This window comes from Phascolarctos cinereus, unplaced genomic scaffold, assembly GCF_003287225.1.
Source record: "Phascolarctos cinereus isolate Bilbo 61053 unplaced genomic scaffold, phaCin_HiC Scaffold_1;HRSCAF=81, whole genome shotgun sequence".
In the NCBI taxonomy this organism is placed as follows: Eukaryota; Metazoa; Chordata; class Mammalia; order Diprotodontia; family Phascolarctidae; genus Phascolarctos; species Phascolarctos cinereus.
In genome coordinates, this window is record NW_027555514.1 from 104,766,047 (window position 1) to 104,782,892 (window position 16,846).

A 16,846-nucleotide genomic window follows, 5' to 3' on the forward strand; every position below is an offset into this window, starting at 1 on the left:
CCAGAGGGACAAATAGAAGTTAAAAGAATCCATGGATCACCTCTCAAAAGGAAAACCCCCAGGAATATTATAGCCAAATTCCAGAGCTCTCAGATTAAGGAGAAATTATTACAAGCAATGAGAAAGAAACCATTCAAATATCAGGAAGCCCTGGTCAGGATCACACAAGATTTAGCAGCTTCCATGTTAAAGGAGCAGAGGGCTTAGAATATTGTGTTCTAGAAGGCAAAGGAGCTAGTATTACAACCAAGAGTAATCTACCCAGAATCCTTCAGGGCAAAAAATGGACATTCAATGAAATAGAAGGCTTTTACACATTCCTGAGGAAAAGATCAAAACTGAAAAGAAAATTTGACCTTCAAACACAAGACTCAAGAGAAACATAAAAAGGCAAACATGAAAGAGAAATCATAAAGGACTTAATAAGGTTAAACTGTTTACATGCCTGTATGAGAAGATGATACATATAACATCTAGGAATTTTATCATTATTAGGACAGTTAGAAGTTGTCTACATAAATAGAGGGCATGGGTGTGAGTTGATTATGTTGGTATGATCTAAAAAAATGAATGAGTGAGGAAGAGGGCAGCACTGGGAAAGGGATAAAAAGAATAAGGAAAAATTACCTCACATGAAAGAGACTTGAAGAAAGAGCTTTTATGGAGGAGGGGGAAATGGAGGTAGGTTGGCAATGCATGAATCTCACTCATCAGAACTGGTTCAAAGAGTGAAGATTATCTGTCCATCTATCTGTATGTCTGTCTGTCTATCTATCTGCATGTCTGTCTATCGATATAGATATAAATATATCACACTCATGTGGGTATGGAAATCTATCTTACCCAATAGGGAAAAAGGAGGGGAGAGGGGGATAAGAGAAATGAGGGGGTAATAAAAGGAAAAACAACAGATTAAGGGAGACAGTGGTTAGAAGCAAAACAGACTTTTGAGGAGGGACAAGGTAAAAAGAGAGGTGGATAAACAGAAGAAAGTAAGATGGAGGGCTGAATGTGAATAGGATGAACTCACCCATAAAATGGAGGTGGATAGCAGAATGGATTAGAAACCAGAATCCAACAATAAGCTTTTAACAAGCAACATTATTTGGAGCAGAAAAAATGGTCATAAGAATTAAAATGTCTAGACCAGAATCTATTACCCTTCAATGAAGTAAAAAAAGCATGAGTAAACTACAAATAAATAAATTTATATTAGAAACTTTAAAAAAAAGCAAGAGTAGCAATCATGATCTCAGACAAAGCAAAAATAGGCCTAATTGAAAGAGATATTCAGGGTAACTGTATTTTGCTAAAAGATATAGACAATGAAGTAATATCAAAATTTTTTACAGGATGTTTCTCTGTTAAAGCCTTCATTTCTCAAAAATATAAGGAACTTGTAAAATTTATAAAATAAGAGCATCACCCAGTTGATAACTGGTCAAAGGATATAAACAGGCAGTTTTCAGAAGAAGGAAATCAAAACTATCTATATTCATATTTTTAAAATGCTCTAAATCATTGTTGATTAGAGAAATGTAAATAAAAATAACATTAAGGTACCACCTCACACCTATCAGATTGGCTAACATGACAGAAGAGGAAAATGACAAGTCCTGGGAGGAATATGGAAAAATTGGTACGCTAGTGCACTGTTAGTATAGTTGTGTACTGGTCTGACCATTCTGGAGAACAATTTGGAACTATGACCAAAGGACTATAAAACTGTGTATACCCTTTGACCCAGTAATACCACTACTAGGTCTGTATCTCAAACAGATAAAAGAAAAAGAAAAAGGACCCCTCTATATACAAGAATATTTATAGCAGCTCTTTTTGTGATGGCAAAGAATTGTAAATTGAGGGGATGCCCATCAATTGGGGAGTGGCTGGACAAGTTATGATATATGATTGTAATGGAATACTATCATGCTATAAGAAATGATGAGGGGGATGGTTTCAGAGAAACTTGGGAAGTCTTGTATGCCCTGACACAAAGATAAGTGAGGAGAACCAGGAATTCATTGTACACAGTAATAGCTATGTTGTAACATTTGTGTAACAACTGTGGAAGATTTGCTACTGTAATCAATGCAATAATCCATGATAATTCTGAAGGGCTTAGAATGAAAAATGCTATCCTGCCTCTAGAGAGAGAGAGAACTGATGAACTCTGAATGCAAATTGAAATATAATTTTCTCACTTTCTTTATTTTTTCTTGTTTTTTGGTGGGGGGAGGGAGTTGACATCTCTAATATGGAAATGTGTCTTCCATGATTTTACATGTATGATTGATATCATTGCTTGCCTTCTCAATGGTTGGGGGAGGGGCTGGAGGAGGGAATTTGGAACTCTAAAAAAAGAAGAATATTGGAAATAAATATGAAAATTTTCAAACAGTAACAAAGAATGTATGTATATAGTAAGCCATAAGCGAGATAAATAGAATAATTAAGAGGAAAGGCAATGGAACTAACACTTCCCATCAAAAGTAGGATTTTAATTGGGACTTAAAAGAAGTCAGGAATGTCAGTGGTTGAAGTTGAGGAGGAATGGAGGATGGCTAGAGAAAATGCCTGGAGCCAAAAGATAGAGTGCCTTGTTCATGGGACAACCAGGAGGCCAACGTCACTAGACTGAAGAGTATATCTTGGGTAGTAAGATGTAAGAAGACTGGAAAGGTAGGAGGGGGATAGGTTATAAATGAATGCCAAAAACCATTTTGTACTTACTCATAGAGGCAACAGCAAGTCAGTGGAGTTTTTTGAGTAGTAGGGAGACGTGATTGGACTTGCACTTTAGGAAAATCACTTTAGTGACTGAATGGAGGATGAATTGGAGTAGAGAGAGACTTGAGCCAGGAAGACTCACCAGCAGGCTATTGCAATAGTCCAGATATGAGATGATGAGGGCCTGTGCTAAAGTGGTGGCAGAGTCAGAGGAAAGAAGGGGACATATTCAAGAGATGTTGCAAAGGTGAAATAGGCAATCCTTGGCAACTGCTTGGATATGGAGGGTGGGAGTGGTAAGAGAGAGTGAGGAATTCAGGATGATTCCTAGGTTGTGAACCTGAGGGATTGGGAGGATAGTACCTCCCTCTGCAGTTATAAGGAGGGTAGGAGCAGGGAAGAGTTTAGGAGGAAAGATAATGAATTCTGTTTTGGACATAGTGAATTTAAGATGTCTACTGGATATCCAGTTTAATATGTGTGAAAGGCAGTTGGAGATGTGAGATTAGGTCAGCAGAGAGATTGGTGCAGGAAAGATAGATTTTACCATCATTAGCATAGAGCTGGCAGTTATATCCATAGGAGCTGATAAGATCACCTAATGAAGTAATATCGAGGGAGAAGAGAAGAGAGTCCAGGACACCTACAGTTAGGTGGCACAGTATATAGAGTACTGGACTTGGAATCAGGAAGACTTGAATTCAAATCCTGCCTCAGATACTTCATAGCTATGTAACCCTGGACAAGTTGCTTAACCTCTTATCTGCACATTCATCTGTAAAATGGGATAATAATAGAACCTACCTCAAAAGGTTGTTGATCAGAGTTTTTAAGGCTTTCAAAGTTGTTTTTCTTTACAACATTATTGATAATGCAGCATTTATTTGCCTGCTTCTGCTAACTTCACTCTGCATGAGTGCATATGTCTTCCCAAATTTCTCTGAAACTGTCCCTTTCATCATTTCTTATAGCATAAAAACATTCCATTACATTCACATCCTTTAATTTGTTTGGCCATTCTCCACTCGACAGGCATCCCTTTAGTTTCTGGTTCTTTGCCACTGCAAAAAGAGCTACTATAAATACTTTTGTGTATCTTGTTCCTTTCATCTTTTCTGTTCTCTTTGTGGTGTAGACTTCATACTGATATTACTTGGCTAGTTTAGTGACTTTTAGGACATGGTTCTAAACTGCTTTCTAGAATGGCTAGACTGAATCATAATTCTTCCAATGGTAAGTATGCTATTATGTTTATTTTCCCACAGCCCCTCTCATAATTGTCATTTTCCTTCTTTGGTATTTTTGTTAATCAAATAGGTATGAGATGGAATCTCAGAGATGCTTTAATTTGAATTTCTTTTAATTGTGATTTGGAACATTCTTTATGTGGTTGTTGAGAGCTTGGTTTTCTTCCTCTGACAACCACCTACTTGTATCATTTTATCATTTAGCTATTGGGGAATGGTGCTTGTTCTTATATATTTGAATCAGTTCCTTATATATCTTAGATGTTATATCTTTATCAAAAATATTTGCTGCAAAGATTTCCCCCCCCAGTTAACTATTTCCCCTCTAATTTTAACTCCATTAGTTTTGTTTGTGCAAAGATATTTCCTTCCTCTCTTCTCTAATTTGTTTATTATATGACCTTTTAAAATCTAAATTGTTTCTTCATTTGGAGCTTATCATGGCATATGGTGTGAAGTGTGTGTCTAAACCTAATTTATACCAGACTACATTCTGGTTTTCTCAGCAGCTGTTTTTAAATAGGGAATTTTTTTCTTCTATATTGTACCTAATCTGTTTCCCTGAATGACCTCTGTATTTTTTAGACAATATAAAATAGTTTCGATCATTCCTGCTTTGTAATATAGTTTGAGATCTGGTACTTCTAGACCCTCTTTCTTCCCACTTTCCCCCCTATTATTTCCCTTAAGATACTTGATCTTTTGTTCCTTCAGATGAAGATGGCTACCATTTTTTTTTCTAGCTCTATAAAGCAATGCACTGGCAGTTCAATTGGCATGGCACTGCATAAGTATATTAATATTGTCATTTTTATTAGATTTGAACAACAACCATTAGTAACTAACATTTCTCTGTTTATATTTGTATTTCTGTAAATAGTGTTTTGTAACTGTTTCGTATAATTCTTGTTTGTATCTTGGTAGGTCAACTCCCAAATGTTTTGTACAATCTGTAGCTATTTTAAACAGAATTTCTCATCCTATTTCTTCTTGTTTGGTTTTGTTGGCAACACACAGAAATGCTCATGATTTATGTAGGTTTACTTTATATCCTATGTCTTTACTAAAGTTGTTGTTTCCATTAAATTTTTTTTAAATTTTTTTTGGTGAGGCAATTGGGGGTTAAGTGACTTGCCCAGAATCACACAGCTAGTAAGTGTTATGTGTCTGAGGGCAGATTTGAACTCAGGTCCTCCTGACTCTAGGGCTGGTGCTCTATCCACTGTGCCACCTAGCTGCCCCTTGTTTCCATTAATTTTAGTGGCCTTTTTAGAGTTAATAAAATTTTGTTGAATTCAATTGAATTTGAGCTTTATCCAGATCCTTAGAGAGATATGCCCACACATGAAGATACTGATTATACATTAAAAGTAGCCCTGTTCTTTCCCATGCATACAAAGGCACATTTTTAATATACTGGACCATCTATTTTAAAAACCTGTTCTGCTTCATTTCTGTAGAATGGGAGATCTGGATATCAATTTTGAAACTATGACCTGTGGTTTGAATCAAGTGCGTCGTTTATCTACCCCCTCCTCGGTCACCAAACCTTCCAATATTCTCTTAACCACAACATGGCTCTGGTATTGGCTGAATGATAATGGTCAGTGGATTGAATATGGAACCCAGGTAAGTGGCTATTCATCTGATTTGCTTTTTGTGAGGTTTTCACTGGGTTGTTAGATTTGGTCTACATGTGAAGATCACTTTGATATTCATCCAAGCCAGCTGAGAGAAATTAATAGTGTGTGTGTGTGTGTGTGTGTGTGTGTGTGTGTGTGTGTGTGTGTGTGTGTGACATAATAGTTTTGCAGAGATTCATTCTGAATGTATCCTGCATGGAAAGTTCCAGCTTGTCCAGTTTCTTACAACTTTATAATGTCTTAACTAGAAGTTTTTCTTTGTTACACTCCAACTTGAGACGTTTGCTTTTGGGTTTTGTTTGTTTGTTTTTACTTTTGGATAAGACTAAGGTGAATGAGGACATGATTCCATGTCTAGCACATCTATTTCCAATTATACTTCAGTGATATCTCCTATATATCTGTCGCATTTGGAAAGGAGAAAGTCATCAGCTATATAGATAGATAAATGAACTACAGGCTTAAGAAACGTCAGTCAATTGCTTGTAGAGGGAGCTCAGTTTATAGCAGTTGTCAGACTTGGAAAAGGATTTAGGGAAGTGAATAGTCATTTGCTTTACTTTCTCTGCTTCCTGGTAATGTAATATGGGTCAGATTAGTCTGTGGTTCCCAGAGAAGTGTGGGTTATACTTGGTGTAAATAGCACTGGAGTTCTACTCAATCTGAAGCTATCTTGACCCTGACCACCTAAGAGGCAGCTCTGGTATAGTGAAAGAGCAATGGACATTGAGTTGGTAGAGACTTGAGTTTTAATTGTACTTCCTACCATGGATAAGCCACTTAAGTTCTTAGTTTCCTTATCTTTGACAAGGGGAGTAACATGTTAAGGCCTTGAATTGTACATGATAGAAAGATAATTGTAGGTTTTATTATGGGATAGGTTTTATTATTAGACAGGCCAGTCGATGAGCTAATAGAAGCCACTATATTTCTTTGTCTATTGCATGATAGAGTTGCCTACTAGTATAAGAAATGAGCTAAGGAACCTACTTTCCTATTTCTTGTTAAATTCTTTTTAAACCAGTAGTTACAAAACAGAGTCAAAATGGCAGAATGAGAAGAAGCATATTTGCCTAACTCACTTAGTACATTTTCTCCAAAACAACCTTGAAAATTCCCCAGACTGAATTCTAATGAGGAAAGCCAGGAAAAAGTCACAGTGAGTCATTTTTTAAGCCCAGGGAGACAGAGAGATCTGTGGACACTAGGCACAGGCATTAACCAGAAGCAAGCCACCCAGTAGAAATAAGCATTCTAATGGCCAGGGATGGAAAGGGGGTTGAGACAAAGCACAAGAGGAAGAAGTACCAGGGAAGAAAGAGATCTTAGGGGATTCCTGAACTAGCACTGGGAGCAGAAACAGGTGCCATCTGGCAGCTGTGTCATCCGTTACCTACTCTCAGGTCAAAGATCCAGGGTAGAGAAGACTGGTCATGGGTGGGGAGGGTGAGGCTAGCTGTGTACTGAAAAAGGAACAAGTTCCAAAAATGTAGCTGTGTAGCTCTGAGTCCAGGAGTAGAGCTGACACAAAGGTCTAGTCTTTAGCCTAGTGCATAAGCCTGCAGTGGAATAATTAGAGCAGCATTCCCAAAAGGGGAGTGGGTGGTTCAGTCACTTTGAACCTGCAGAAATTTCCAGCATGCTAATGATGACTGAGTCAAGTAGCAGTCTGTGTAAATTCATCTATACAAAAGCCAACAGACCTAAACCTTGATCTGCAAAACTTGCAGAGGTAAGACCAAGAGGGCAGTGAATAGACTTCTCCCCAGATTATAACCACTTTGGGAGCATTGAAAATACACAGGCCCCCAGACAGAGCTATGAAAGCATCAGAAGGTTAAAAGGTTAGAAGCTCAGACCAGACATCTTCCCCACACCCCAGAGGTACAGAGTCCACATAAGCATAAAAGCCAAAGTCAAGAAGTAGGCAGAAGAAAAAACAAACAACAACAACAGCAACAAAACCCTGACCATGATGAGTTCCTATGGTAACTCAAGCTCAAAACACAAACTCAGAAGAAAACAATGACTTAAAAACATATACAGGCAAAGCATCAAAGAAAAATTCAGATTGGATACAAGCTCAACAAGAATTCCTAGAAGAATTAAAGAGTCTTTGAAAGAACAAAAATAATTTATTTTTAAAAACTAAATGAGTGGTAGGAAAAAAAGGAAGAAAAGAAATGAGAGCTATGGAGTAAAGATGTAAAAAAATTAACATTTATGCTTTTTTAAAACTTGGTTAGAAAATTAACAATTAAGTTTGATAAAAGAGGTACAAAACCTCTTTTGAAAAAATAACTCCTGAGACAGAGGGGGGATCCAGCCTCTGATCAGAGGGGGATGGCAGGGATCTCTTTGCTTGTGCTGAGGCAGAATTCTCTTGCTTTGCCCCTGCTTGGATCTGAGTCACAGTCCTGGGTTGAGGAAGAGTGCTGGCAGGGTGGAGCTTGTGGAGGCAGTGCAAACAGAATCCTTCTTACAGTTCCAAGACAGAAAAGAGTGCTTGTGGTCACTTATTAGACCAGAGCACAGGCCAGAAAAGGAGTAAACACCTCACCTTTGATCATAACACCTTGGAAGAACTGAACATTTATAGGTCCCTAGAAGTATCTCTGAAAACAGCTGCACAAAACCCCTGAAGCTTGGCACAGTACATTCTCCACATTGGAAGCAGACTGTTACCTTAACAAAGAGCTTAATAGTCAGGTAACTGGCTAGGAACATGAGCAAACAGCACAAAAAGAGTCCGACTATAGAATCTTATTTTGGTGACAAAGAAGATCAAAACATACAAACAGAAGAAGACAACAAAGTCAAAGCTCCTATATCCAAAGCCTCCAAGAAAAATATGAATTGGTCCCAGGCCATGGAAGAGCTCAAAAAGGATTTTGAGAAACAAGTAAGAGAAGTAGAGGAAAAACTGGGAAGAGAAATGAGAGTGATGCAAGAAAATCATGAAAAAGAAGTCAACAGCTTGCTAAAGGAGACCCCAAAAAAATACTGAAGAAAATAACATCTTAAAAAATAGACTAACCCAAATGGCAGAAGAGGTCCAAAAAGCCAATGAGGAGAAGAATGTCTTAAAAAGCAGAATTGGCCAAATGGAAAAGGAAGTCCAAAAGCTCACTGAAGAAAAATACTTCCTTAAAAGTTAGAATGGAGCAAATGGAAGCTAATGACTTTATAAGAAATCAAGAAACTATAAAACAAAACCAAAAGAATGAAAAAATAGAAGACAATGTGAAATATCTCATTGGAAAAACAACTGACCTGGAAAATAGATCCAAGAGAGATAATTTAAAAGTTATTGGACTGCCTAAAAGCCATGATTTTAAGAAAAAAAGCCTAGACATCATCTTTCAAGAAATTATCAAGGAAAACTGCCCTGATATTCTAGAACCAGAAGGTAAAATAGAAATTAAATGAATCCACCAATCTGCTCCTGAAAGAGATCCCCAAAGGAAAACTCCTAGGAATATTATAGCCAAATTCCAGAGTTCCCAGGTCAAGGAGAAAATATTATTTTGTTTTGTGTTGGGGTTTTTTTTTTTTTGGTGAGGCAATTGGGGTTAAGTGACTTGCCCAGAGTCACACAGCTAGTGAGTGTTATGTATCTGGGGTCAGATTTGAACTCAAGTCCTCCTGACTCCAGGGCTGGTGCTGTATCCACTGCGCCACCTAGCTGCCCCTCAATGAGAAAATTTTGCAAGCAGCCAGAAAGAAACTATTCAAGTATTGTGGAAACACAATCAGGATAACACAAGATTTAGCAGCTTCTACATTAAAGGATGGGAAGGCTTAGAATATGATTTTCTGGGGGTCAAAGGAGCTAGGATTAAAACCAAGAATCACCTACCCAGCAAAACTGGGTATAATCCTTCAGGGGAAAAAATGAATATTCAGGGAAATAGAAGACTTTCAAGCATTCTTGATGAAAAGACCAGAACTGAAAAGAAAATTTGATTTTCAAATACAAGACTCAAGAGAAGCATGGATAGGTAAACAGGAAAGAGACCTTTCTCAGAATTAGGGTAGTTGGAGGTAATATATATAGACAGAGGGGCACAGGGTGAGTTGAATATGAAGGGGTGCTATCTAAAAAATAAAGTTAAGGGGTGAGAGAGGATTGTACTGGGAGAAAGAGAAAGGGAAATATAGAATGGGATAAATTAGCTCATGTAAAAGAAAGAAGAAAAGGCTTTTACCGTAGAGGGGAAAAGGGGGGGAGGTGAGAGGGAATGAATGAATCTTACTCTCATTGGATTTGGCTTAAGGAGGGAATAATATGCACGCTTAATTGGATATGGAAATCTATCTTACCCTACAGGAAAATGGGGGGGAAGGGTAAAAGAAAGGGGGGGGATGATAGAAGGGAGGGCATTTAGACATAAAGGGTTACATCATAAGCAAATTAGTGGAACACAGCAGAAATTACCTGTCAGATCCAGGGGTAAGAGAAGAGTTCATGACCAAATAAGAGATAGAGAGGTTCACAGGAGGTTAAATAGGCAATTTTTGTTATTTAAAATTGAAAAGATTTTTCATAAATAAAACCAGTGAGGGGAAGCTCTGTGGAACAGTGGGTAGAGCTCTGGCCTTGGAGTCAGGAGGAACTGAGTTCAAATCTGGCCTCAGACACTTGATACTTACTAGCTGTGTGACCCTGGGCAAGTCACTTAACCTCAATTACCTCACCAAAAAGCAAAAAAATTTAAAAATTTTTTTAAAAAACCAATGAAGCTAATATTTGAAGAAAAGCAGGAAATTGGAGGAAGAAAATCTTTGCAGCAAATTTCTCTGATAAAGGCCTAATTTCTAAGATATATAGAGTACAGAGTCAAATTTACAAGAATAAGAGCCATTCCTCAACTGATAAATGGTCAAAGGATATGAAGAGGCAGTTTTCAAAGGAAGAAATCAAAGCTATCAATAGCCATGTGAAAAAATGCTATAAATCACTAATAATTAGGCAGATGCAGATTAAAACAACTCAGACTGGCTAAGATGACAAAAAAAGGAAAAATGACTTGTTAGAGGAGAAGTGGGAAAACAGGTATTTAAAGGACTGTTGGTAGAGCTATAGACTAGTACAACCATTCTGTGCCCAAAAAGGTATTAAGCTGTCCATACCCTTAGACCCAGCAATACTTCTATTAGATCTATTCCCCAAAGAAATAAAAGAAAATGGAAAAGAGCATATATGTACAAAAGTATTTATAGCAGCTCTTTCTGTGGTGGCAAAGAATTGAAAACTAACAGAATGCCCATCAATTGGAGAATGACTGGACAAATGAATCATATATAAATATGATAGAATACTATTATACTATAAGAAATGAAAAAGGGGATGGTTTCAGAAAAATCTGGGAAGACTTGTATGAACAGATGCAAAATGAAGTGAGCGGAGCTAAGAAAACAATTTATATAGTATCAGCAATATTGTAAAAAATAATCAACTCTGAAAAACTAAGTAACTCCAGTCAACATAATGATCAACTACAATTCCAAAGGACTCAAGAGGAAATGTGCTAAGCACCTCCAAAATAGACGACTGATGGACTGAGATTGCAAAATGAATTATATTTTTCTTCCTTCCTTCCTTCCTTCCTTCCTTTCCTTTTCTTCCTTCCTTCTCTTCCTTCTTTTCTTTCTTCTTTCTTTTCTTTTTTTTTTTAGACATGGTAATGTGAGAATTAGTTTTGCATGGCTGTATATTTAAAATGGGTTTTGTTTTCCTTGTCTTCTGAATGGGTGGGTGGGGGGAGGAATGGGAGGGGAGAGAATTAACAACTGAAAATAAAATAAGATGTAACTTAAAAATGAAGTCAGTAGTTAGCTTGGCATATAAAATAATGTGTTTTCTTTAAAAATGAGGGTGAACTACTATTTGAATATGATCCAGGTCCACTGAATTGGTCTGAAGGGGATGGGTTTCAAGAATATTTTCCCCTTCCTTATTTAACACTCCTAGTGCTCCCCCTTTCCCACAGTTCATTGTTTTTGACCAACAGGTGGTAATGTATTTGTCTAGTCATTTCCTTCATATTGTACCAACTGATTTTTTTATGTTATTTTCACAAAGTTGAATTTCCTGTGTTTTCCAATTAAGGTCATAAAAAGTGGTCCATATTTTATCCAGAGCCAAAAATGAGATATGAGATATATATCTTATATCCATGTATGCATGTTTTTCAAAGTTCTCAAAATTTCTATTTTTTTAGGGTGAAAGTCATCCTACTTCTTCAATAACATCTGTAGATATAGAAACAGTATTCCTTGCTGATTCATATGCCACTGTAGACTTTCAGGCGGGACAGCAGTTCTATGAAATCAACTTTAAAGGTATAATACTTATGCTTTCCTACTTAACCAAAGAATGGTAGATTTTAATGCCACAGCTGATGGTCAAAGAACTACTCACACCCTAGTATTAACAAGCAAAACAAGAAAGACATTTTATGGAGTTGAATGCTATGCCCATATTTGGATGGAAGGCAATATCACAAATAGTAAAACAATTTAAATTGTGAGTGTCTATCCTTATAGCTTCCTGAAAATGGGAAGAACGTGAGGGGGCAAAGGCAGGATAACCTGAAACATTCAATATGAGGGAATTAGGTTTATTAAAGGCAGTGGGTCATAGTAGAATGAGTTCTGAACTTTGAATCAGGAAAGATCTAGGTTCAGAGTCTGACTGTTAGCATTTACCATTTGTATGACCTTGGGTAAGATAGCTGACATCTCTAAATCTGGGGATAATAATACTGTTGGTATGTAGTACTACCACATACATGTAGTTACACAGTTGTTGTAAGGACCTAGTGAGGTCATATATTTTAAAGCCTGAGACATAGTAAGTGCTATATAAATGTTAGCTATTATTATCATGCTTATCATTATCATTTCCCTTTACAAAATGTAAAGCAAAGCCAAAACAGTTTTGCTTGCAGACAAGGTTGAAGGGTAGAAGAATGATAATTTTGGCTTTGTGTCCCTTGATGTGTCCGGTTTTCACTGATGCACATGCATCCTAGCTCTACCAGTTTCTGACTTCATCATAGATTAGCTGTGGGAGATCCCCCTCCTTAAGGAGAGAGAAGCCAGATGTGATAAACTGAGCCTGGGTTATAATTTGCACTCTTCTTGGCCTTGAGGGGTAGGAAATAATTCTTAGTGATTACACTTGTGTGCTGCTGTAAGGTATCTTGGTTGTTGGCTATATGTGAGTGGGATCCACTGGGTTCTCAGCAGCCAATAGTTGGTACTCTTACCACCAGGTTAACCTTAAAAGTAGTATACTATACACACACACACACACACACACACATATACATACATACACACATACATATATATGCATACACACACACTCACACACATATACATATATATGTATACATACATACACATACATATATACACATATACACATATACACACATACACATACATATATGTATATACACATATACACATATGTATATGTATGCATACATATACACACATATACACATATACATACATACACATATACATATATGTGTATATACACACATATACATATATATATATATTTTAAATTATTGTTATTTATTCTGCTTCTGAAGCAACCTGAGGACATAGCTTAGTTGGTACAGCCAGAAGGTCTAGAAATTGAGGGAATGATGCCTCCTTCTCTAACGCCTTCTCTAACAGCACAGATGAAATGGCTCTTAGGATAATTGAATCCCTTGGGACTTTGTGTGTGTGTGTATGATTTTAAAAATATAGGTATTTTACTTTTGATCACTAAAAAAAAACCAACTGTCTCTAATTTCTTTTTCAAGAAATGGTTCAGAGAAATCTGATATGCCAAACCAAAAGAAAAGTATGTAGGAGGCCAAAATTTGTATCCCCTGAAGATGTGGACAAAATAAGGAAACGGTGAGTAAGTAATGATATTGTTTTAAGTTGCTTGAAGGTAGGAAAAGAAAAGGTGTGAGATAAGGCTCACTCTAAAAATCTCGTTAGCTAGAGGTAGCTAGGTGGCACAGTGAATAGAGGGCCAGGCCTGGAGTTAGGAAGACCCTAATTCAAATTGAGCCTCACATACTTAATAGCTGTGTGACCCTGGGCAAGTCATTTAATTTCTGCCTTTGTCTGTCTCAGTTTCTTCAACTGTAACATGGAAAATAATATCACCTACCTCTCAGGATTGTTATGAATATCAAATAAGATAATATTTGTAAAATGCTTAGCACAGTACCTGGCATGTAATAAATGATAAATAAAAAAATCTCTCCTTTTCTGGAATGACATTGGTGACTGGATCATTTTGCATTCTTATTCATAGACTAATAATACCATATGTTTGTTATTCTTTTCCCTAGGTGGTATAGGATTGCATAGCTTCATTTGATTGTGTGAACAAAGAAGGCTTTCAGTATGGTGTATTGGAAAAAATACTGAACTGTCAGGAGCCAGGAATCCTATGGACTAGACCTAATTCTGCCACCAATTCATTGTCTGACCTTGGACAAGCTCTTAAAATTCCTCAGGCCTACAGTTTCCTCAGCTGTAAAATGAGGTTGGCCTAGATGACCTCGAGGTCCCTTCCAGCTCCAAAGCTATGATCCTAAGGCTGTCATGCTGTGACAGTTAACTTGGAATTATGTCACTTTCTGACATATCCTTCTCAGTGATTAACTATCTCTAAGGTCCATTTTAGCTCTAATATTCTGTGACTTAAAAATCACTATAGCCTCATTGGTGGATGAAAATAGTTCTATTAAAGCACATTCTGGGCAAAGAGAAATAATTGTCTTTGACCCAACTACTGGGAGATGCTCCTTGAAAACACTGAGGTGACTCTCAGTGGGATTGGGAAAGGAATTCCTAGAGTATGGCTTCAATATGGTGGTCTAGCAGGCTGATTACTGAGTCAGGTCATAATTCCCAGATTTATCTCTATACTACAGTCATTAGTGTGTAATGCAGTCATTATTATAATGTAATACATCGTTGTAATGGTCATTTTTTTGTCCCCTCCATTTGATTCTTTAGCATAAACCTGTGTACTAAGAGCATGTTTGGTTAACATCACAGTTTGAAGGATCAGAATGGGGAAAAGGCTTTGAGAAGAATCATGGCAACAAAGCCCACCTCTTTCATACTTGTCTTCATTTAGTTATTTCATAAATACTATCTCTGGGACTTTGATTCACCACCTCTTTCTGAGAATCAAGAAATGTTGGAACTGGAAGAGATCTTAGAGAGTATTTAGTTTAATTTCCTCACTTTTTTTTTTTCCAAGTGAGGAAACATAACTAGACAGGTGGAGTAAATTGCTGAAGGCTTTTTTTTCTTCCTTTCTTTTCCTTCCTGTCTTTCTTCTTTTCTTTTCCTTCCTTCCTTCCAATGGAATGAAGTGCCCAGGGTCACACCGCTAGTAAGTATCACATGTCTGAGGCCAGATTTGAACTCAGGTCTTCCTGAATCCAGGGCTGGTGCTCTATCCACTGTGCCATCTAGCTACCCCCTGCTCAAGTACAGATAGGACCTAGATGATCCTAATTCCTAGGCAGTGGGATGGTCTACTCTGTAGGATACTTCAGAACCATTTTCATTTTTTCAGTTACTTAACAAAGCCCAGTATTTGGGGATTGGAAGAAACAAGATTTCTTTGAGTTGATTACATTTTTGTGTTAAAAGTTTGATTGCTTTGTTTAAAAATGTGTAGTTTTATGTATAAAATGTGTTTATCATTTTACTGAAATGGCAGAGCTATGTTTTAAAAATTTGGTAACTTAGAGCCAGGATAAGGTACAGCAAATCCAGGTATTTATCATATTTTTATTAGCTTATTGAGACTTGAATTAGGCTCATGGGGGTTTATTTTATTGTTAAAATTTTAGTTATTAACATTTTGCTTACTTGTCTCTTCATACTTCCTAGATATATCTAATCATTTACAATGTGTTTTGGTGCAAAGACATAGTTATACTCCCGCACCCCCCCCCAATTCCCAATTCTAAGAATACGAATGGTTGGTTATTTTACATGTATCCTAAGACCCTTAGACAACTATTTAATTGATTAATTAATTGTTTTTACCATACTAATAAGTGTCTAAGGCAGGATTTGAACTCAGATGTTCCTGACTCCACATCCAAAAACTCTATCCACTGTTTCACCTAACTGCCTCAGTACCTAGCTGGTTCTTCGCATTAACTCAATGCACATTTTACCCATGGAGGCAACAATTTTCTTTATGTGTTGTTCCTTCTTTAAAACTCTATACTGTGGAGAACTCCATGAACTGCTACAGTAAATTCCCAGAGCCTGTGTTTTACAGTTTAATAAAAAACAGGCAAGATAATCCCTAAAATGACAAGTTATGAGCTCTTTCTAGGTCTCACATCCTTTCTATCATTCTAGTTTCAATTTGTTTGATACCTAGGTAGGCATCATCTTGTCCTGGGACATGAGAGGACAAGAATCCTCCAACTTATTATCCCGAGTATATACATTCTTCTTACTCAGTTATGAAGTGGTCTAAGTCTGTGACAGTTTGAAAGCTAGAGGATTATATTCAAATGACCTAAGCAGAATACCTGAAATAAAGCAAATATTTACTCTTTATTTAGATTTGCTACATGAATGAATAAAAATGTACCCTCCCCCCCTCCACTGAGTCCCCTTTAGTATATTTGTTACACTATGGAGGTTTAAACATCCTTGAGTTTCTTCTCAATTCTTGAATTTTCTTTGGATAAGCTGGGTAAATCAACTTCTATTTTTAGAGCTTTTTTTGGGGGGGGGGATAATGACTTTGGTTGTGTCTTTGCCCTCAGTGCAACAGGTCAAAGACACAGACCAGTTGGAGATTGCCACCTTCTCAGTCTTCTTTTCCAGAATTTCTTTTACTAGCTTGCACGGGTTCTTAAATTTTGCCTTGCTCACCTCCATTTTTTCCTTTTTCTTCCTTGTCCTCTGGCAGTTCTAACTCTTCTTTGGTATCAGAGAAGAGGATCTCAAATTCCTTTAGCTGGTGCTTGCTCACAGTGCTCATCAATATATTTAATTGCAAATATGAAGGGAACCCTAACTGAATGAAAGGACAGTAATTCTCAGAAGTTTCCTAGAGTGGTATTTGGTATTCTTCTGTACTTGGTATTCTCTTGGTATTCTTCACTAGAAGAATGGACAACATGAACTAAAATAAAATTGATTTCTTTCTTTTTT

At 37.0% G+C, this 16,846-nt stretch overlaps 1 protein-coding gene across 3 annotated transcripts in view; it reads left to right on the forward strand.

The window, feature by feature from the left end:
• The window catches only part of ZC3HAV1L (ZC3HAV1 like), a 73,438-nt gene that overhangs the window by 36,472 nt on the left and 20,120 nt on the right, over positions 1-16,846 (forward strand). For all 3 annotated transcript variants that reach the window (XR_013486237.1, XM_020998073.2, XM_020998072.2), the window contains 3 exons: positions 5,438-5,606; positions 11,845-11,965; positions 13,450-13,546. Coding sequence is in view for 2 of the 3 variants with exons in the window: in XM_020998073.2 (XP_020853732.1) it covers positions 5,438-5,606; positions 11,845-11,965; positions 13,450-13,546 (387 nt within the window). In the remaining variant the exon portion in view is untranslated. The remainder of the gene's footprint in view (positions 1-5,437; positions 5,607-11,844; positions 11,966-13,449; positions 13,547-16,846) is intronic.